At 46.2% G+C, this 22,274-nt stretch overlaps 1 protein-coding gene across 1 annotated transcript in view; it reads left to right on the top strand.

Annotated features, from left to right (window-relative positions):
• The window catches only part of UBE3C (ubiquitin protein ligase E3C), a 121,361-nt gene that overhangs the window by 23,826 nt on the left and 75,261 nt on the right, over positions 1–22,274 (top strand). The window contains exons 3-8 of the mRNA XM_014445614.2: positions 1,506–1,664; positions 3,863–3,978; positions 13,633–13,790; positions 18,992–19,145; positions 19,571–19,788; positions 20,227–20,381. Coding sequence (XP_014301100.1) covers positions 1,506–1,664; positions 3,863–3,978; positions 13,633–13,790; positions 18,992–19,145; positions 19,571–19,788; positions 20,227–20,381 — 960 coding nt within the window. The remainder of the gene's footprint in view (positions 1–1,505; positions 1,665–3,862; positions 3,979–13,632; positions 13,791–18,991; positions 19,146–19,570; positions 19,789–20,226; positions 20,382–22,274) is intronic.

The following is a 22,274-nucleotide window of genomic DNA, read 5'->3' as shown; positions in this document are numbered from 1 at the left end:
GGCAAACCAGCAGGCCCCCACCCATGCACCAGGCCTCTATCCTATATAATAAAAGGTTAATATGCAAATTGACCCTAACAGCAGAACAACTGGGAATGACTGGTCACTATGACACACACTGACCACCAGGGGGCAGACGCTCAATGCAGGAGCTACCCTCTGGTGGTCAGTGCACTCCCACATGGGGGAGCTCTGCTCAGCCACAAGCCAGGCTAATGGCTGCCAGTACAGTGGTGGTGGTGGGAGCCTCTCCCGCCTCCTCAGCAGTGCTAAGGATGTCCGACTGCAGCTTAGGTCTGCTCCCCGCTGGCAAGTGGGCATCCCCCAAGGGCTGCCTGGCTGCCAGAGGGATGTCTGACTGCCAGCTTTGGCCCGATCCCCTGGGGAGCAGGCCTAAGCCAGCAGGTGGACATCCCCCGAGGGTTCCCAGACTGTGAGAGGGCACAGGCCGGGCTGAGGGACCCCCCCCCCCTTCCCAAGTGCACAAATTTTTGTGCACCGGGCCTCTAGTCCTATATATTAAAAGGGTAATATGTAAACAGACCAAACGGCAGAACAGTGGAACAACCAATCAAACTGTAATATGCTAATGATATTCTAAGGCTGCTCAACCGCTCACTATGATGTGCACTGACCACTAGGGGGCAGATGCTCCGACTGGTAGGTTAGCTTGCTGCTGGGGTCCAGCAGATTGGGACTGAGCCAAATGGGCCGGACACGCCCTGGAGTTCTCCTGTGGTCCCTCCCCGGCAGGATCATGACCAGGTAGGGTCCCTCAGCCTGGCCTGCACCCTCTCACTATCCGGGACCCCTCAGGGGATGTTGGAGAGCCAGTTTCAGCCCAATCCCGTAGGCCACTCCCCTTGGGAGGTTGCCAGATGCAGGGCTCATGGCTGGTGAGTGCTGCTTTGGCAGAGGGAGCCTCTCCTAATCGGGACTGATTGGGCACGAGCCTGCAGCAGGCACAGTGGGGCCAGGATGAGCAGGAGCGGCAGATAGGAGCTGCACGCGGCGTTGGACGGCGGGTTTTGGCCTGATCCCTGCAGGCCACCCAGAGGAACCCCACCTGTGCACGAATTCGTACACTGGGCCTCTAGTTTTAAATAATGACCTTGGATTCCTAGATGTGGAATCTATGTTGTATGTAATGTATTTCTGTATGCCTGTTTAGTGAAAGTTAATGTTGATAATAGTATTTCCCCTAGTAACTAGTTTTTTATTAGTTTAGATTTACCTAAAGATCTATAGGTACGTGAGGTTTCTTAAAATAGTAAAATACAAACATGCCAAACCACAGGTAAAAATCTAAAGAGGAGAAAGTGGTGGAAGACTGTCTTAGTGGGCATTGAAGGGTCTGCCATTACATTCCAGGTGTTTGGGTTTTATTTAACCTGCTACCCATAACTCCACGGCAGTGGCAGGATAATTGCCCGTTTCCCAAGTCCTGTGAGAACACTTACGTACACTGCCCACCGCAGTGGCGGCCTGTGTGCTGACTGTGCGCTGTTCTGTTTCAGTACGCAATTCAAAGAACTGCATTTGACCGCTGTGCTAACTCATCCCAGGCTGGGGGCACGCTTTCCATTGCCAATGGTCCCAACCTGACCCTTTTGGTGAGGCAGCTTCTGTTTTTTTACAAACAGAACGAAGACTCAAAACGTTTGGTGAGTGTTAACTGTCTTTTCACTAACCTAGTTTTATAGAATCTCCAGTTTCTAAAATGCAGTCAGATGACCCTCCACTGTCTCATCTTCATGAACTTTTCCTCAGCGGGAATAGGTCGTCTTTGTGGTGATATGTTTTACCTCTTAAAGATCGATGTAAATTTTCAATATGGAAAATTTCAAATATTAGAAAAAGTAGAATAGTGTGCTGAGCCATCCACCACATACCCATGACAGTCATTGACACCTGGTTTCATACAGAACCCTCCATACCTGTGCCTTTGATCACTATGAAGGGAATCGTAAATATCATAGCCTGTTATCGGTAAGTTCTTTAGTCTAAATTCCAAATTATAGGGTCTCTTTCTTAAAACAACCAAAATATAATTGGATAACTGAACTACTTAAATTGTCTAGGCCAGTGGTCGGCAAACTCATTAGTCAACAGAGCCAAATATCAACAGTACAACGATTGAAATTTCTTTTGAGATCCAAATTTTTTAAACTTAAACTATATAGGTAGGTACAATGTTATTAACTTAATTAGGGTACTCCTAAGGCTTAGGAAGAGCCACACTCAAGGGGCCAAAGAGCCACATGTGGCTCGCGAGCCGCAGTTTGCCGACCATGGGTCTAGGCTTCTGATGTTATCAGTGATGAGGAGCAGTGTGAGTTAATGGTGGGAGTACATAGGGATGCACAAATGAACAGTCAGTGCAGAGGACAAAGGCATACCTTCCAGCTTGGCCAGTGTTTGGCTGCAGGTCCCAGCACTGCTTCCTGAGCGAGCTGGGCTGGACCGTGGGAAGAACGTGCCATAAACTAGAGCCGGTCTAGGGGGCAGTGCCAGTGGCTCCACCCCTCCCCCCCACCCCCCACCCTTCACTCTGGACTTCCTGAGTGCTGGCCCTTCCAGGCGTCTCTCTGAAGTTTAGAGGAAGCAGCATCAGGAAAGTACCACAGCAGGTCGTCCTGGTTCCATGTACTCTGGTCTGGTAGACGGAAGATCACCATGAGCTGACAGGCGGTGTGAGGGGCGGTCAGCCGGTTGTCTCTGAGCACCCTTCCCTTAGGAATTGCTCCTGCCTCCTCCAGGTATAAAGTCTGGTTGCTCTCCCAGGGGTTCCACAGGTGCAGCAGGCACAACTGGAGAGCTGGGAGGGGAACGCGCATGCTGACTCCAGGCCCTGAGCAAATACGAGGCCAAGCCTCCTGTGCAGAGTCTGAATCAGTAGAACTAAATGCCGTCAAACCTGGTTAATGTGACAAGAGTGAACTTGATATGCAGTTTGCAAACAAAAATATAAACACAGTAAATCAGTTACACATGGGGAAGTCTCCTGGCCAGTCTTCAGATTCCCTGACTTCCAGTGTGTGTGTCAGGCGCTCTGTGCAGGACTAAGCATAGGGCTCGCCATCCTCACCCCCTCCCTTTGTTTATTCAGTGACTTGACCTGTGATCTGTGTTACAAATAAAGTAGAAGCGATTCCTCATTAGGTATTGAGTTTTCAGAGTCATCTGTGGCAGCTGCATCCATACAAACAGGATGCGAGTTAGAGATCTATCTGATATTTGCTGAACTCGCTGAGGTGATTCTGTGATCCTGACTTTTTCCCCAGCTGCATTGAGGCACAACTGACAAATAAAAATGTGGGTTATTTAAAGTGTACACCGTGATGATTCTGTGTACATAAACACTGAAAGGTTCCTGCCACCTAGTTGAGGAACAACACATCCATCACCTCAGCGTCACACACCTGAGTGCCTGCTGGGAGCAGTGGGCCTGAGTGCCTTTCCTGCCAGAGCTGCCTGGAGCACCCAGCAGGAGAGGGTGCTGGGGACACGTGCCCTGTGTGACTAGTCTCATCATTGGAGTCGCCTGTATTTGTAGTATGGATTGCTCATTTTTCAAATGTACTGTTTCTGTTTCAGATTTACATGAGTTTTAAGTGTACTTTGTTTTAGTAATAAATTTAGTAATTTAGCTTACTGACGGAGTGCCATTTTAAGGGACAATTGACAGCATGTGTATACCGCTCAATAAAACCTGACCCAGAGGACTCACTTCTCACCATGCCTGATCGATTAGTGTTGGTTACATGTCTGTTTACCACCTGAGGGGATTTGAAATGTTGGTAATTTGTCACAACTAGCTCTGTGGATTGAGAGTTGTAATCTGTGTGTTTTGCTGTTTCAGATATGGATGTATCAGAACCTCATTAAGCACAGCTCTCTGTTTGTCCAGCAGTTGGATGGATCCGACAGACTTACATGCTTATTTCATTTAAAGAGGTTGATGAGCCTCTGTTGCAGGTAAATCTCGTCGTCGTCGGCAGCGTGTGTAAATGTGCTGATCCCTTTGAATGTCTGGACGAGCACCTGAGACAGTGGGGTTTTATTGTTTGCTTTTGATACGATAGGGTATTCTGTATGTTAAAATTTTTAATCGTGGTGAACATGGCCTGGAGACATTAAAATGTAGGTCAAAGTACCATCCAGGGGATATTTTCTTTCAAGTGTGCCCTGGGATAACTGTGTGACCCGGCAGAGGCCTGGTGTCAGAAACAGCTGGAGCACTGCTGCTCTGAGCCCATATATTGTTCTGAATTCTGCTCGACTACACCAGCTGTAGGGGCAGGTTCCTTCTCGAACCCTGCCCATTGCACTAACTGTCTGGTCTGAGCCCCTCTGCCAGGGACTGGACCTCTTGGACACCAGGTCTTAGATCGAGAAGCCATGAGAAGTTCTGGGTGTATATAAGAAAGCCTTTATTATAGAAGCCAGTGGCCATATAGCCATCATACAAAACAGTCCTTCACAGCAGTCCCATACAGGAGCCACACACCGGCTGGTGAACAAATATATCTTTCCCACAAAGGCAGCATTTTTAGCCTCTCTACCCACAGCTATTATCTGAGTAGCTGCACACTGCCCTTAGACTCACTGCCTCACATAATATTGGCACCTGAGCTCTCTGGCCTTAGTAGCCTCTCCTGCCTCCCCAGCCTCTCTCTCCTCTTTAGCATACTAGCTTTACATGGCAGCCATATCTGAGCTCTCCATGAGCTCTTAGCCTTTCATCGTAGCAGCACCAACTCTCGGCTTCATCTGCCTCGTCTGAGCTCACTAGCCTTAGTAGTATCTATACAAACAGTCCTTGGGGTTCGTTGGACTCGACGTACGTCGTTTCGTGGTTACATTGCCATCTCCCATTTATTTATTTAAAAAAAAAAGTTCCGTCATTTCGATGTATGTACATATGTGCTTTATGTTTTTTATCGTTTATTTACCACAAGTAAAGGTCAGGAATTGTTATCTTTCTTTTCAATTTTTTTTACTGTTGGACTTCATTACTGCTGTGTATGTGCTCCATTTGAGTGACGTAGGTGCTTATGTAGGTGGATTCCGACTTACAGCGAAAATCGCGTTACGTCACACCGTAAAAACGGATCTCCAATGTAACCCGAGGACCTACTGTATATAATAGGCTAATATGCTAAGTGTGCAGTGACCACCAGGGAGCAGACCTCAATGCATGAGCTGCTGTGACGCATACAGAGAAATGACCCCACGGACCTGGCGCCCACAAAGCAACACTCAGCTTCCCCCAAGTGGGACCCAAGCCCCACCACCACCCCGTGGCACAAAATGCGGCTCACAGTCCAGCCCAGAAATAGTCGCTGTGGGCGCCGGGTAATGACGTCACGTAGCAACACCCGGCTTCCTCTCCCTTGCGACAGGCCATTTAACAATAAATGGCACCTAGCTACGACTAGCCTCCTTGAAGTTTCTTCAGCTCCAAAACACGACTTCCTTTATAGCCAGGGGCAAACATTTCACACTTTAACCAAATGTCTGTGAAGCGTTTTCCCATGCCTCATCTCATTTGATACTCACAGAAGTCCTGGAGTAGGTAGACAGGATACTCAGTGGAATCCTGTTTTCTTTTAATTAGCTGGAAAATGATTTAGAACGTTTAGAAACCTGACCCGAATGAAAAGAAGTTAAGAAATGGTGGACCTTGAAAATGACTTCAGGTTTTCTCACTGCGCAGAATATAGTCAAAAACTGCTGCAGTTAAATACTTTACCCTTTGTTCTCCCTGTGTGACTTAAAATAATAATCTGCTTCATGTTGATATTTACTACTGTGTTACTGACAATTACCTGAAAGAGAAGTTGGGGTGCTTCACTAGGCTGGAAAAAGTTTAGCTACATCAGAAAGCAGGTCTAATTAAGCAAGTTTATTCTATAGCTATAAAAGGCTAAGTTGACTTGCTCATGCGCGCAATACATATAAAGCTCTCACTGGCACCAATCGCACACGTGTGTTTCGATCTGCATTGTCGATTGTGAATTTGGTTGACACTTCTGTTATAGAGAAATGGTGAATAGCAATATTTAAATATTTCTTCTAATTAATTTCCTTTCAATGTGCATGAATCTGTGCACCGGGCCACTAGTACTTTAATGCTACTTAGACAAAAGAGGCCTCGTTCCAGTAGTTACATCCATCATTTGGGTTATAGAAGGGCACAGTGTACCGTGAGATCGCTGTGGCCTTGCGTCTGCAAATGGTATCTTAGTCTTGGACATTCTCATTCAGATTCCTATGTTCAGAGTGCCCTTGGCCATCCAGCGTACTATCAACAAGGCCTTGAGTATCTGGCATCTGGCATCATTCCCACACCTGGTTACTAGGGAATGGATTGGCCAATAGTGAGGCCTCCTGCGGTGAGAACAGTTCTGCTCTCCAGGGCCTCTGCCTTTGAAGCCTGCCTTTTGCCAGGCTCTCAGTGTGACTTATGCATGAACCTGAAGTAAGCCATTTCCATGACTTGCTTGGATTCAGTCTACAAAATCACATGTTTCAGGGATGTGAACTGTTAGTACCTAAGTGAAAGAGCAAGTTTGTATTTTCGCCATCTTTATACAATTGCTGTATCTGCAGTAGCAGAAGTTTCAAATGATTCTGAGCCTGGATACAATTTCAGTTAATTTTCTAGAGGCTGCATTAGAAAAGCTTGTTTAGGATTCCTCTCAGAACTAGGCCTCATTAACCCTTTGAGTGCCAACCAATATCCTAGGAACCATGCTAAAATTGCCAAGGCATTTTTGCTGATTTTACAGCAGTTTAGGAAAAAAAATTATGAATCGCAAGTAAATGAAGTTACATGTTCAAAAACTTAAGGAAACCTTTATTACATTGTCATATTTAGCAATATCATCATCGCTAATAAAAGCAGACTTAGAACTGAACGCCATTTCGAAGCTTTGATAGCGCTCCCGGCACTTTTGGCGAAAGACAGGAGGAGCGCGATTGCGCTCCCTGGCACTCTAGGGGTTAACATACTTTCCCAAAATATTTAGCTGATCCAAAAAGTAGAGAACCTCATAAAAGCGAGAGAACCCAGAGGACCACAAATCCCAAGAATTTCCATTTTTTTTTCCTAACGTCTTGTGTTTTTTGGAAATTTTTACTTTTTTTTTTTTTAAATTATATTTTATTGATTTTTTACAGAGAGGAAGGGAGAGGGATAGAGAGTTAGAAACATCGATGAGAGAGAAACATCGGTCAGCTGCCTCCTGCACACTCCCCACTGGGGATGTGCCTGCAACCAAGGTACATGCCCCTCACTGGAATCAAACCCGGGACCCTTGAGTCCGCAGGCCGACACTCTATCCACTGAGCCAAACCGGCTCGGCGGAAATTTTTACTTTGAAAAATACATTATATGCACCATACTCTAGAGCAGCGATTTTCAACCGGTGTGCCACAAGAAGTTTGAAAATATACCATACCTGGCTGAACCCAGACCCTTCTGTCCATGGGCCGACACTCCAACCAGTGAGCCAAACCAGCCAGGGCCTAACATGCTTTTGAAAGATAATCATTTAGCAAGTAATTTCAATAGATGATGTATCAAAATATAATTTCTCCTTTCTTTCCAACTTTTTGTTTTGAAAAATTTCTAACACCCACAGTAGTTGAAAGAATCCTATATAATAAAAGAGAAACATGTAAATTGACCGTCCCTCCACTATGCTCACCGGCCAATCAGGAGAGTATGCAAATTAACCCGACAAAGATGGCAGGTTAATTTGCATACACAGGCGCTGACGGGCTGGGTCCTGGGAACATCCTTCGGGGACCCAGGGCCGCTCCTAGCCTGTAGGCCCGCGCATAGGCCCTTGAACAGCTGGGGCCCCAGAACCCCTATGGGGCGCAGGCGCCAAGCGGATGTCCCTGCCCGCTTGCGCATGCGCCAAGCAGCAGCCCAGGTCCACGCCCCCCAGCCCAGCGCCCATCACAGGGCGAACAGGCCAGGCCAGGCCTCCCCTCATCGATCGCAGGGCGAACAGAACAGGCCTCCCTGTGATCGCTCACAGGGTGAACAGAACAGGCCTCCCCACGATGGATACCCGGGCGAACAGAACAGGCCTCCCTGGAATCGATCGTGGGCGAACAGAACAGGCACGCCTCTCCGTGATCCCAGGCGAAGAAGCCCTTCTGACCAGCCTGCACTATGGACCTGTTCGGGTGGGTGGCACCGAGTCTGGGACCTCTAGCCTGCAGCCACGGGAAGTCTCCCTCTCCCCAGAGTTAGGAGCACCAGCCCAGGTCCACCCAGCGCCGGGTCCTGACTGCAGGGGCGAGTTCCTGCAGGCTGGGGTTTGATCCCTAGGCATTAGCAGTAGGAGACCAGTGCCTTTGTTATTGCTGTGTGTCCGGGTTTTAATTGGACAAATGCCCGGCGTTCCTGGGCACCAGCTTAGCAAAATCTTTTAGGAGGAGAATTCTGTCTCGGTTTTCTCAAATTCCCTCAGCCACTACTCCTCTGTAAAGGTGCAGAACAGGTGAGGCCCCTTAAATCAAAATCAGAGGTCTCCAGCAACAGTGGCCTCTCTCATCACAGTCATTTGGACTGGATGGCATTTGAGTATTTATCTAGGCACCATGACAGGGAACACACAAGCTCAAGTCATGATCTCTGCCCTTAAATAATTAACAATCTTATTAGAGCGAGTGGATGATAAAAGCGCAGTAATGACATCAGAATGTAAGGCAACAATACAGAGAGGAACAGAGGCAATTGCTAGGATGATTTTCCAACAATTAATATGAAGAGTATGTGCTGTGAATTAAAAAAAAATATGTGTGGAAGTAGCTGCTTCATGAGTATGGGATCCCTTCCTATTTTAAAGGAAACTGAGTTCCATGTGAACTGTGTAATATGCTATGATATCTGAGGCACAGGACAAGGGAGGCCCTAAGTGTACTATGCTTTGATATTTGAGTCATTCTTTATTGTTCAATGTGATTTATTTCTGCACGCCTCAGTTTTGTAATAGTTAAATTACTATAATAATACATCTTGCTATAAAATATTACTAGAAGAGCAAATGATCAGGTGACATTTATTGTTATTTTCTATAAATGAACACAATCTCTGGTATGCTAAAGTGAGAGGTATTATAGAAATATTCAGATAGGGAGACCTACAGGCTTGATTACAAGTGAGGCTTACTATCACAACCCAAATTTATTGCTTAAAAAAAAAAAGCAGGGAGCCAACTAGAACTTGAACCAAGTATAAGCCCTTGAAGGGCAAATGTAAATTGGATAAGCTTTGCTATTACAAGAGCAAGAAGAAAAAAATCATGCAAGAATGAGAAGCACATTGCATCCACTCTAAGTTGCTGTTAAAGAAAAAGAATGATATACTATAAAAATACTTAATACAGATTGTAAAGAGATTTGTTCAAAGAGGATTTCCTAGAGTAGGTGGTATTTCAGTTAATTTTTTTAAATGTGAAGATGTTAGCTAGATAAGAAAAAGGTGTAGGGGTCCCAAATTGCAGAGGGTGCAGGCGGGGATGAGGGACCCCCCACCCCCAACCCTGTGCACGAATTTCGTGCACCAGGCCTCTAGTCTTATATAATAAAACCCTAATATGCAAATTGACCGAATGGCGGAACAACTGGTTGCTATGATGTGCACTGACCACCAGGGGACAGACGCTCAACGCAGGAGCTGTCCCTTGATGGTCAGTGTACTCCCACAGGGGGAGCACTGCTCAGCCAGAAGCCGGGCTCACAGCTGGCAAGTGCAGCAGCAGTGGAGGGAAGCTTTCCCACCGCAGCAGCACTAAGGACCCCTTGGGGGTCCTGGTCTGCGAGAGGGCACAGGCCAGGCTGAGGGCCCCCCACTCCCCCCAGTGCACGAATGTCATGCACCCGGCCTCTAGCATCTTTATATCCTCCTCCTAGATTCATAGGTTAACATTTTGCCACATTTACATATGCGTGTTGTTTTTCCAAAGCATTTGAAAGCATGTTGCAGATGGCATGGTACTTCACCCAGTTCACCCATATCTCCTAAAAGTAGCATGTTCTTGCTGTAACCATAATGCTATTCTCACATCTGTGGTAATTCATAGTAATTCTCTGATGTCCCGTAACACAGTCAACATTCATGTTTCCTCGGTTATCTCAAAAATACCTCTCCTGTTTGTTTCCATGGTCCTGGGCCCATTCCATCAGCCCCTCTCCTGTGTCCTACAAGCTGCAGTCTGGTCCAGGTCCGGGTTCTCAGCCTGTCCCATGCACCTTCTGGGCTGGGCCATCTCTGTGGTGCCTTGCAGATGATGAGCAGCTTCCTGCCTGGAACCCACTGCCCAGTAGATGGTGGGGGCACCCCCTCAACCAAGCGTGTCTCAGACACTGCCAGTGGCACCCTGATGAGAGCCAGTGCTGTAGTTTAGTGGTTCTCAACCTTCTGGCCCTTTAAATACAGTTCCTCACGTTGTGACCCAACCATAAAATTATTTTTGTTGCTACTTCATAACTGTAATATTGCTGCTGTTATGAATCGTAATATAAATATCTGATATGCAGGATGGTCTTAGGCGAGCCCTGTGAAAGGGTCGTTCGACGGCCAAAGGGGTTGCGACCCGCAGGTTGAGAACCGCTGCGTAGTCAGTGTGAGCTGTTAACAGGTGTCATGGCAGGTGGTGTGAGTCCTAGCGGCCACACTGAAGACACCTGGGGAGTCTCCCGGGATCGGTGCGGCTGTGGAGGGAGAAGCAGCTCTCCTGTTAAGGTGCAGCCCCGGGGTGGGGATTGGCCTCTCGTCAGCACCACCATTCACCCCATGGGTTTGGCATTTGGTGATGCTCTGTACCTGAATCAGTTGAAACGTTCGTGGTTGATAAAATGCCGGTATTTTTTCTCACTTTGTTGTTCCATCAGGGACTGTTGGTTGGCATTATTTGTGCCTTTCCCCTTTAGTCCCAGTAAGGCCTCCTGTACTTTAAAAATACAGTGTGTGATGGTCAGCTGTTCCTTGTGATGGTCATGCTGAGGTGGAGGGAGCCCTGTAAGGAGCGCCTGTGTCCTTCGACACGGCCCCAGGCGTGTTTTGAGAGCGTTTCTGCTTTCTGTGGCCACAGTGTCCTAGGCTCAACTTGTCCTTCCCAGGGAAGCCTGGGCCGGGCTGTTTCCTCTGAGGAACCATGAAGCTTTAACAAGACGAAAGTAGAAGCACTGTGTTAGCAGTTTATTTCAGGTGCGTGATGTTAACAGCCAGCAGTTTCACCTGCCGCGGGACATTGGATTTGGGTGCTCTGGAAGTTCCAGAGAAAGGGTGTGGCTGGCTTCTGCTCTGAAGGTCTCCCCATCCTGCAGGAGTTTAAGCTTACTTTGTAAGAGCTAGGAAAGTAGAGTTTTGTGTTTGAAAGAGGATGTGTATAAGGTAATGAATGAATGGATAGCATGGAAGTTGATGCTGTGTAACTTTAGGATAAGTGGGACTTGGGGCGGTGTAGTGTCAGGAGCCAGCCTGCAGGCCAGACGGGCGTCACTGGGTCTCATTCTCCTTGCTCATAAACTGAGGTGCGTTGGGTAAGACAGGTCCTTCCAGGTCCAATAGTTCAGTTCTCTACTGGCTGGTGGGACTGGTGGCTAAACCTCTGCAGCGGTTCTCAACCTGTGGGTCGCGACCATTGGAAAACACATATATTACGATTCATAACAGTAGCAAAATTACAGTTATGAAGTAGCAACGAAAATAATTTTATGGTTGGGGGTCACCACAACATGAGGAACCTGTATTAAAGGGTCGCGGCATTAGGAAGGTTGAGAACCACTGGAATGGTCTCTGGCCACCTCAGTCCTCAAGTGTCCTTTTTCCTCTCCTTGAACATGGCGTGTTCCAGGTGTTGCCATGGGAGGTAGCATCTCTGCACCTTTCGGGACAGGGCTGTTGCTGCCATCCAGCACAGCTCTTGGAGTCCACGCTGTCTGGGTGCCTTCTATTTCACACTGACATTGTGAGTACTTGCTTGCCTACACATTTATGTTGAAAGTAAAGGTAATTTGCCCAGCTGGTGTGGCTCAGTGGTTGAGTGTTGACTTGTGAACCAGGAGGTCACAATTCGATTCCCAGTCGAAGTATATGTCCAGTGTGTGGGCCCGATCCCCAGTGGAGGCATGTGGTAGGCAGCCAGTTGGGGATTCTCTCTCATCATTGATGTTTCTCTCTCCCTCTCCCTTCCTCTCTGAAATCAATAAAAATACACTTTAAAAAAAGAAAGTAAAGGTAATTTTTTAGAAGCTAGTGACTGTTGACATTGCATTTCTTCTTAGGTGGGCCTCCATTAGGCACAACCCTTGGGTTGGCTTTGAGGGTCTTCATTTATTACGGAACTTCATGGTCCCTGCTACGTGCTGGGCCCAGTCTGCAGTGCAGGGCTTGACAGGCAGAGAAGGGCGATGCTCTCCTGGAGCTGGCAGCTCATGGCGGAGACAGAGTGTCTTTATGCAGACACGGTGAACGCTGACTAATGAGAGGTGTTGAGGAGGAAGAGGGAGGAATGGTGAATACTGAGGAGTCCTGCAGAGGGAGCAGAGCCCCGGAATCTAACCTGGGGAGGCTTGTCCTTGCGTGTTCACAGCAGCTTCATGTACAGTAGCAAGAGGGTGGATGGCCCCGGTGCCCACCAGCACGTGAGCAGGTGACACAGGTGGTGATCTGTGCAGTGGGCACTCGCCAGAATGTGGTCTAAGGTTTTGACACATTAAATGAATCTCAGAAAGAACCTAGACATCCACACTGTACGGTTTCTTCTATAAAATAGTAGAAAATGCAAACTAGTTTATATCTACAAACAAAGTTGGTTGGGATGGGAGTTAGAGGAAGGGGTTGACGGGAGGGGTCAAAAGTAACCTTGGGGGAATTACGTAACATTTAAGCCTTCCCTTCTGCCTATATTTTCCATATAGTTCTCTTTAGTCAAAATAATAGATGAGCCCTAACCGGTTTGGCTCAGTGGATAGAGCGCCGGCCTGCGGACTGAAGGGTCCCAGGTTCGATTCCGGTCAAGGGCATGTACCTTGGTTGCAGGCACGTCCCCAGTAGGGGGTGTGCAGGAGGCAGCTGACCGATGTTTCTCTCTCATCGATGTTTCTCTCTATCCCTCTCCCTTCCTCTCTGTAAAAAATCAATAAAATATATTTTAAAAAAATAATAATAGATGATTTAGGGCCAGAAATATAAGTTAACTTTTCTGCGGAGTGGACATTGCAAGGATGGAAAGTCTTGACGTCTTTGAAGGAGATAACAGGCCCTTTAAAGAGAAGAGGCCCTCGCTGCGTTGCATTAGCTGCAGTCCATGGACCACAGCAGTTCGTACGCTGCGTTTGTGGTCCGCACTCTTTCCCGCCTATCTCTTAGTGGTGGTGCACTTTTCATCTCTGTAAGCCCAGTGCCAACATACTGTTTGGCACGTAATAAGGATTCAAAAAAAAGTGTGAATGACAGAAAATTTGCTTATTTTCCTGTCTGTCTGAGTCGGCCTCTTCCAAAGACATTCCGGTAGGAGAGCAGAGTGGTTCAAGCACCAACCTGAGGAAACGGCGATGTGTGCTATCAAATAAGTATGTGAATCCCTTTTTTCCTTTTTACAGGTTATTGCAAAACTGTAATGATGACAATTTGAATGTTGCACTTCCAATGAGAATGCTTGAGGTGTTTTCATCCGAGAAGACTTACTTACCTGTTTTACAAGATGCTAGCTATGTGGTGTCAGTAATTGAGCAAGTTTTGCACTACATGATTCAGAATGGTAAGTGGCGGGCGGGTCCGAGCTGGGCTGAGCTGGGGCTGGCCTTGGGTGAGGTGAGCACACTTTCTTTGAGCATCGCCTGGGACTTGGCACAGAAGCAGCATGCACAGTTGAGGGAGCATGTGCTGGTGGTCGCACATCCTGACATCTGCCCTTGTCTCCACCCAACCTAACATTTGGAAATGTGTTCAGTCTCTTCACTTGCGTTTTCCCATCGCTTGTAAGTGAAGCGAGTTAGTGTATGTCTGCTGCCAGCCGTCCTCCTGGGCACACTGGTCACACGCTGTCTGCGGTGCAGTGGCCAGCCCTCCATGGCCGTGCTGCACTGGGATGGGCAGATCTGCCAGCGGGACCTGTCCCACTGCGACGCGGTCTTGAGGCACCACCTTAGTTCATAGAGGAGAGGAAGACACGTGGTGTCTTTTATTTTCTTCCCAGCCTGCTGGGACAACTTTGTGCACTGATGCTCTGAAGAGGATGGCCCTGGGGACACAATCAAGTGACATCATTTGGAGAAAGACTATGAAATGCATATGATTTTACAAGGTTTATGATCAAATTAAATAGTATAAAATAAAACAATTTAAAAATCTGATTCCCAGTGTTTCCTCAGGTAGAAAGTCAAATACTTCAGGACTTGGACTCCAGAGTATTAGTTAGCATTAAAAATATGTATTATAAGTTCTGGGAAGAAGTTCGTGCTGATAAAGCATAAGTAAGTTTGCTTTTGTTTGCTTGAAGTGTTGGACTAATCTGGATTAAATCTAGCTAATTTAATCCTAATGTTAAAACTGTAAAAATTAATTTAAAGTCTTATACATCTCAACCTTACTGTTTGGCTTAGGTTTTTTTTGTTTTTTTTTTAAAAAAAGACACCCTTTTTAGTTTGCTATAAGATTAGGGAATTAGTTAAAAAGTAAATTGAAATTGATGGAATTTGATCTTTTAAAAAACAAATTAGTGATAATCAGAAATGGTCCATTGTTTTCATTGGTGTATCTAGTATATTGATTTAAGAATAAGCATTTAATTAGAATTTTTACTTTTCTTGTTTTCTAAAAGTATAATGAAAACTAAAATATGCATTAGTTCAGAATGTGTCTAGAAATGGGAAATGCTTCAAAATCGTGCACTGAAGCTGCTGCTTCTAGCATCTTTGTACCATAGCCTTTCTTCAGCTGTTTTGGTAAATTACTTTCTGACATTATTCTATGAAATCTTAGCAGTCGCGTTTCACTGGTCACCACTGTCTGTGAGGTGGTTAACAAAGGGTGTCTGACGATGGAGCACTGAGTGGTCATTGCTTGGTGTTCATGACTTGAGTGCACATCTGGGTCCTACTGTTTTCAGGGGCAAAGCCAGCAATGGCTGTTTCCCAGGTGCACCACCAGGTGTGTCTGTGCAGTGCTGAGGTGTTCACAGGCGGCACCCCAAGAGTGGATTAGAAAGAGGCACATGTTTCTAAAAGACTAGATGATTTGGGTCGTTGGTGATACCACCAGAAATCCCACAAAAGCTTAGAGGGGTTGTGAAAGTCATTGCTTCTATTCACATGGAGTTGCCTTTTAAACAGATTCCTTAGTGCCCATTTTGTGATCCATAAAGATACAATTTTCTCTCAAAGGAATATAAGTCCCTGGAGAAAAGGCTGATTCCAGATCTCATTGAGTAGATGAAAAAGTGAGACCTGGGTCCCAGGAGCCCCCCAAAGTCCACTCCATTGGCCAAAAAGAGGGCAGCCTGAGTATTGGCCAGAGAGAGGACAGTCTGAGTATCAGGATGACAATGCAGTGGGTCAAAATACATCAGTATGTTTAAGTCCATGAGTCAGCAAGATATTTCAAAACAAAACTGAGAGGTTCCGGTCAAGATGGTAGCATAGGGAAACATGGGACTCACCGCCTCCCATAACCACATCAAAATTACAACTAAAATACAGAACAACCATCATTCAGAACCACCTGAAATCTAGCTGAACGGAAGTCCTACAACTAGGGAATTAAAGAAGCACATCAAGACTGGTAGGAAGGGCGGATACATTGGGGGGGGGGCAGGGGTGCGGTGGAACCAGCTGCTCCCACACCCACATGTGGAGTAATATCTTGGCTGTGGAGGTTTTCCTGAGGTCCGAGGGGTCCCAGCCCCACACCACGCCATCGTTCCAGTACTTGGAAGATAAGTCCCTACAACTTGTGGCTGTAAAAACCAGCTGAGATTGTGGCTGAGTGAGGGTGTGTGTGCGGGGAGGGGAGGCTGCAGGAGTCCAGGCAGTTCCTCTTAAAGGGCCCAGGCATGGACTTATTCAGACTCATTTCATTCCCTCTGAGCTCCAGCGCTGGGGCAGCAGCGTGAAAGGAACCTGGGACATTCGGGGAGGAACTAACTTGTCTGGAATCAGGGCAAGAGCTGGAGGGGCAGCTTTCTCCCAGACAGAAGTGCTGGCAGAGGCCAGTGTTCCTTTGCTGAGCTCTCCCTGCCACACTGCAGAGAGACAGGCACCATCTCCGAACCTCCATCGGCCTGGCCCGCACTGTTCACGCTGCGCTGGGGATGCTCTGAGACCCCGCCCCCACCCCCCCACTACTTGCAGGCTCATCTAAGTCAATTCCAATGGCTTTTCGTTTCTTTTTTTGATTTTAGAGAGGATTGGAGAGGGATAGAAAGATAGGAACACTTTTTTTTTTCCAGAGGAAGGGAGAGTGGGGGAGAGAGAGAGGGAGGGAAATATCAATGAGAGAGAAACATCATTAATTGGCTGCCTCCTGCATGCCCCCAAGTGGGGATTAAGCCCACAACCCCAGCATTATTCCCTGACTGGGAATTGAACCAATGACCTCTTGGTTCATGTGTCACCACATAACCACTGAGCCACACTGGCCAGGCTCCAGTGGCTTTTCCATACACCTGGTCTCTCTTGCCTCATGCTTTGAACTTTCCTAAAACCTCTCAAATAAGCAGGAGCTGGCCTCAGCGTGCCCCGTACCTCTCAATAAGAGGCTGTAGGCATGGCACTAGCGGCAGCCCACCCTGGTTCATAGCTTGGTCTCTCCTGGACACCTCCAAGCCCAACACAAGTAGCAGCCATCTGCAGGTTGCCTTGCAGCTCTTGCTGGGTGGCCCTGTGCAGAGCATAGGCAGAGTCTGATTTTGCACCTCCTGGGAGGCCTGAGAATCAGTACACCCAGTGGACAGCTTCGACCACACCAGATTACAAGCCTACCACCTCCACAAGTGACAGACACCAAGTGAAGACTCAGTGAGCACCAGCACCCCACTGAAGCATGTCCTGCTCCACAGGGGTGTCTCTTGCACAGCAGCTCGTATGTTATAGTTGCAGCTGTTCCTTACAGCAAAGTGGCCTGGGGGTCAATTCCTCTCGATGCCAACATCACCCAAGGCTCAACTACAACAGGATGGTGCACACAGCTCACACCGGTGCGCCTAGAGCTCCCATCTCTGGTGACTGGGGGACTGAGCCACTGGGTCCTACAGGATACCTAGCCCAGGAGACATAGCAGATCTTCTTAATACATAGAAACAAACCCAGGGAGACAGCCAAAATACAGAGTCAAAAGAAACATGTCACAAATGAAAGAAGATGAGAAATCTCAAAAAAAACTAAATGAAATGGAAGCAAGAAAACTACCAGATACAGAGTTCAAAACAATAGTTATAAGGACGCTCAAGGATCTTAATGAGAGCTTTAAGGGATTTAGTGAGAACATCAACATCATAAAAAAGGATATCAGCCAGAAATGAAAGCTATACTAACTGAAATAAAGAATAATTTATAGGGAATTAATAGTAGAGTAGAGGACTTCAAGAATCAAATCAAGAATTTGGAATATAAGGAAGCAAAGAATACCTAATCAGAAGAGCAAAAGGAAAAAAGAATCCAAAAATATGAAGATAGTGTAAGGAGCCTCTGGAACAATCAAACGCCTCATGGGGGTGCCTGAAGAAGAGGGAGAGCAAGATATTGAAAACCTATTTGAAAAAATGACAGAAACCTTCCCTTACCTGGTGAAAAAAATTGCCATACCAGTCCAGGAAGCACAGAGTCTCAAACAAGATGAACCCAAAGAGGCCCACACCAGGGCACATCATAATTAAAATGCCAAGAGCAAAAGACAAAGAATCTTAAAAGCAGCAAGAGAAAAACAGTCAGTTACCTACAAGGAAGTACCCATAAGACTATCAGCTGATTTCTCAACAGAAACTATGCAGGCCAGAAGGGAGTGGCAAGAAATATTCAAAGTGATGAAAAGCAAGGACCTACAACCAAGATTACTTTACCCAGCAAAGCTATCATTTAGAATTGAAGGTCAGATAAAGAGCTTCACAGACAAGAAAAAGCTAAAGGAGTCATCACCACCAACCAGTATTACATGAAATGTTGAAGGGTATTCTTAAGAAGAAGGAGAAGGAGAAGAAAGAAGAAAATATATATATATATATATATATATATATATATATATATATATATGCAGAATAGAAACAGACTCATAGAAACAGTGATCATTTTGACAGTTGCCAAATTGAAGGGGGGTTGGAGAGGTGGGTGAAGGAGGTGAAGGGATTTAGAAATACAAACTGGTCATAGCCCATGGACACAGATAATAGACAGGTGAAGGCCTGGGTTGGGGTAGAAGATGGGTAAAGGGGGAAAATGGGGACATCTGTAAGACTCAACAATAAAATAAATTTATATTTTAAAAACCCCACAAAACTACCTGGAGGATGCGTAAGAGAGAAATCTTTTAAATCCCAGTATATGGGCCTTACTTGGATCCTGATTCAAGCAAACTAGTTAAATAAAATTTATAGCATGAGACTTGAACACTGGCTAGATATTTGTCATATTAAAGAATTGCTGTGAATTCATTTTAGCTGTGATCATGGTATTTTTAAGAAAAATAAAGGCCTCATCTTTGGCAGCACATGGACATGGTCATGTCTTGGATTTGCTTCCGATGGGTGGAGGTTGACCATCGTTGATGCTGGACAATCAACAATGCATTGAGTTTACATCATTTCAGAAACTTACGTACTTGTTTATAAAGTTTTCCGTAATGTTGAAGAATTCACTAAAATTTGGACTGATTAGAGTTTTGTAAAGAGCATTTAAAAACTGACACGTTATTTTCCTCATAGAAGAAAAAGCACCACATTTTAAATATGTGTTTTTCCTTTTTTTTTAGGGTATTATAGATCTCTCTATTTGTTAATTAACAGCAAGCTTCCATCAAGTATTGAGTATTCTGATTTATCTCGAGTTCCTATAGCAAAAGTTTTGTTAGAGAATGTCCTAAAACCATTGCACTTTACTTACAACTCCTGTCCGGAGGGCGCCAGGTAAGAACGGGATCGTTTTTATTTCGTGATTTCACAAGATCTGTGTCTAACAGTAACTTTAACAAAGGGTGCTATCTTGAATAATAGACTTGAAAGTCAGATTTTTACTTTACTAATGTGACTCAGTTTCAAGAAAAATGTACTTCTCTCTGGCCTGGACCCTAACATGAATTGATCGTTCTGAAGACCTGGTTATTTTCCCGCTTTCTGGAAGCTGCCAGAGGTACAAAGTGGTGACAGCATTTCCTGAACAGGGAAGACACCGCGTGGAGTTCACACAGGCGGTCCGTTTGACCTAGAGTGCTTGCTTAGCTTAGAGTAACATAGCAGGCTGGTTTGGAATTAACCCTCCGTTAGTTGTAACCCTGGATTTTATGAGCAGCGTGCTGCGATTTTATTAAAAAGCGCGCATTTTTCCTTTGTAGGCAGCAGGTGTTCGCGGCCTTCACGGAGGAGTTTTTGGCGGCCCCTTTCACAGACCAGGTCTTTCACTTCGTCATTCCCGCGCTGGCGGACACCCAGGCTGCCTTCCCCTTCGAGCCCTTCCTGGACGCGCTGCTGTCGGTGGAGAGCGGCGCCAGGGCCCGCGGGCACGCACCCTGGCTCTTCTACTTTGTCCTCACCGTCGGTGAAAATTACCTGGGTATGAAGCGCAGCTCCGTTTACCCGCGCGCTCGCGTGGGCAGTGCTGGCGGGTGGGCCAGGAGGGCGGCGCAGGGCGCTGTGGCCGCTGCGGTGGGAACTCCCTGGAAGGTGCACGTGCCCAGGGCTGCCCTGCACAGTGTCGGGGGAAGTGCCGGCACGGCCCGGACGGCAGGGTCCACACTTGTAAGGCACACGGGTTACCAGGATCGTTGGTGTCAAGTCTCGGGAAGCGTGTGCTTGCGGGGTAGCTCCCTGTGTGCTAAACTTGTAATGTTCTAGATTATAGCACCTTCCTCTATACAAACATCTGCCCATGAATGTTAGTATTTCAGTAGGTTCTGGTTAGCCATGCCTCCTGGAGCGTAAGAAAAGGAATACCTGGTTTCCAGTTTCTTTTGGCTCCGCGTTAATTCACTGTTCCCCGACTGTCTCAAAGGGACCCTCTCCGAGGACGGCCTGCTGGTGTACCTGCGAGTGCTCCAGGCCTTCCTTGCGCAGTTACCCGTCGCACCTGCCGGGGCCAGCTGCCAGGACTCTGGCAGCGACTCAGAAGAGGAGGGTGCGGAGGGCGACCAGCAGAGGAGCACGCCGGTGAGCATTGCGGAGCCGTGGGCTACAAAGTTGTCTTTCACTCGGTCCATGAGGGTGTGTGTGCGTGAAGCGCTCAGACTGTCCAGGTCAAGTCCCTCACCTCCACGGCATCGCACTCCTTTCCCAGACGTGGCAGTCCTGGGTTAGAAGTCCACGAACAGGCCTCATGGCGGGCAGGGCTCTGTGCTCGGAGTCTGTGCCCAGTAGGGTTGGACTGCATGTGAATTTAGTTATTGCCAGAGGTGAAATGGTTGGGCGAGAGGGTGTGCTCAGGAGGTGCACGTGCTATGTGCCAGGCACTTGTCTGTTTTTATATGAATTTTTAATAACAGCTTTTTTGAGATGCACTTTTCCATAATATTCGCCCTATGAAGTGATGTACAGTTCAGTGCATGTTTCCTTCCGTGTAGTAGCAGTGCTGGGCGGCCCTCACCATGACTGCTTCTAGAACATTTCCTCCTTCCAGAAAGAAACCCAGACATTAGCATCACTCTCTGTCCCCTAATCCCCAGCCCCTCTGAGGGGAAAGGTTATGTTTCTTCTTACCCTATCTGGTGAACACCAATCAATGTCTTGGCCATTTCTGCCAACTATATAGATAATAAATGTGATAATTTACTCTAAAATGAACTTGAACTTCATTGTCACACTTACCTCCCATTTCTTACCCAGGACTGTTTACTATGTATTTTCAAGGGATAAAAAGCTGTACATTACATACACATAATTTGTGTCTTACTATGATATGTTTGCCACCGACCTCTTTTTCTCCTAATTACATACACACTTGAAATGCTTGAGGTATGGCTCTAGTAGGCTTTGCATCTTTTTCTGTTAGGTTAATATGAAGCCTAATCTCAGGAAGGGTACGGGGAGGGTGGGTCAGGGCATAGATGAGAACCGTCTCAGTCACTGTGGGCTTCCCGCCGGGGAGGGCGCAGTACGAGGGGCATCTGTCCAGACTCAAAACTCTGCACCCCAAAATGAATTTTGTTGTGTGGTCCAAAATGAATTGGGATCCTGTAGATGCTGTAGGTAAACTTGTTTTTAGAAGACGGTTTTTTAATACTTAATGACCTTCTGGAGAATCCCGGAAACCATCATTTTATTTACATGCGATGTATTTTGTATCCCCGTGAGGAAGAGGAGAGGCTGTGGCGTATTGGTGGAGAGCCCTCCTCACTGTGCACAGACAGAGCAGCAGGCTTGCAGCTCGAGCTTACACGTCTAACACTCGCCAAGCGCAGTGTGCGCTGTTACATCTGTGGGAATGTGCTTTCAAAATGCCCACACAGAACAGTAGCACTGATACAGCACTCTTGTTCTAGCATTTTTATTAGGTACATCTTATTTAAAGAGCCAGGTAGAATGTATGACTTTTATCTCTAAAATAGTGTTTTATTAAGTAGATTATTATAAATTACTAGTATATCCATCCAAGCTTTCAAACAGTATAGTCAACAATGCCTAATCTTTTATATATACAGGGTGTCCCAAAAAATGTACGTACAGTTTGAATAATTATTCATTCCAGTAGGTTAAATATGAAAATAAAGAAACATCAATTGAGCTATCAGCTGTTAAAGTATGTGTCTATTTTTGGGGTCACCCCGTATATGCTTATATTTATATAGGTATATATATACACATACACACACACACATATATATATGGTATGTGTACATCTTTGGTTAATACCCCAATTTGGTAACTATGCAGAGCATTAGCTCAGGTTTTATTCAGTGAATCAGATCTTTTAGAGAAATCAAGATATAAAAGAATAGATTTATGTATTTTATTTCATTCTTTTAAATAAATTCTTTAATATTCTGTTTTGCTTAAGCTGATCTCTCAAATAATTTAAAATAGAAATTCTATCAATATATTTTCACA

Source organism: Myotis lucifugus, unplaced genomic scaffold (assembly GCF_000147115.1).
Source record: "Myotis lucifugus unplaced genomic scaffold, Myoluc2.0 scaffold_471, whole genome shotgun sequence".
NCBI lineage: Eukaryota > Metazoa > Chordata > Mammalia > Chiroptera > Vespertilionidae > Myotis > Myotis lucifugus.
Note: the sequence above shows the minus strand (reverse complement) of the source record. Positions and strands in the feature narration are given on the sequence as shown.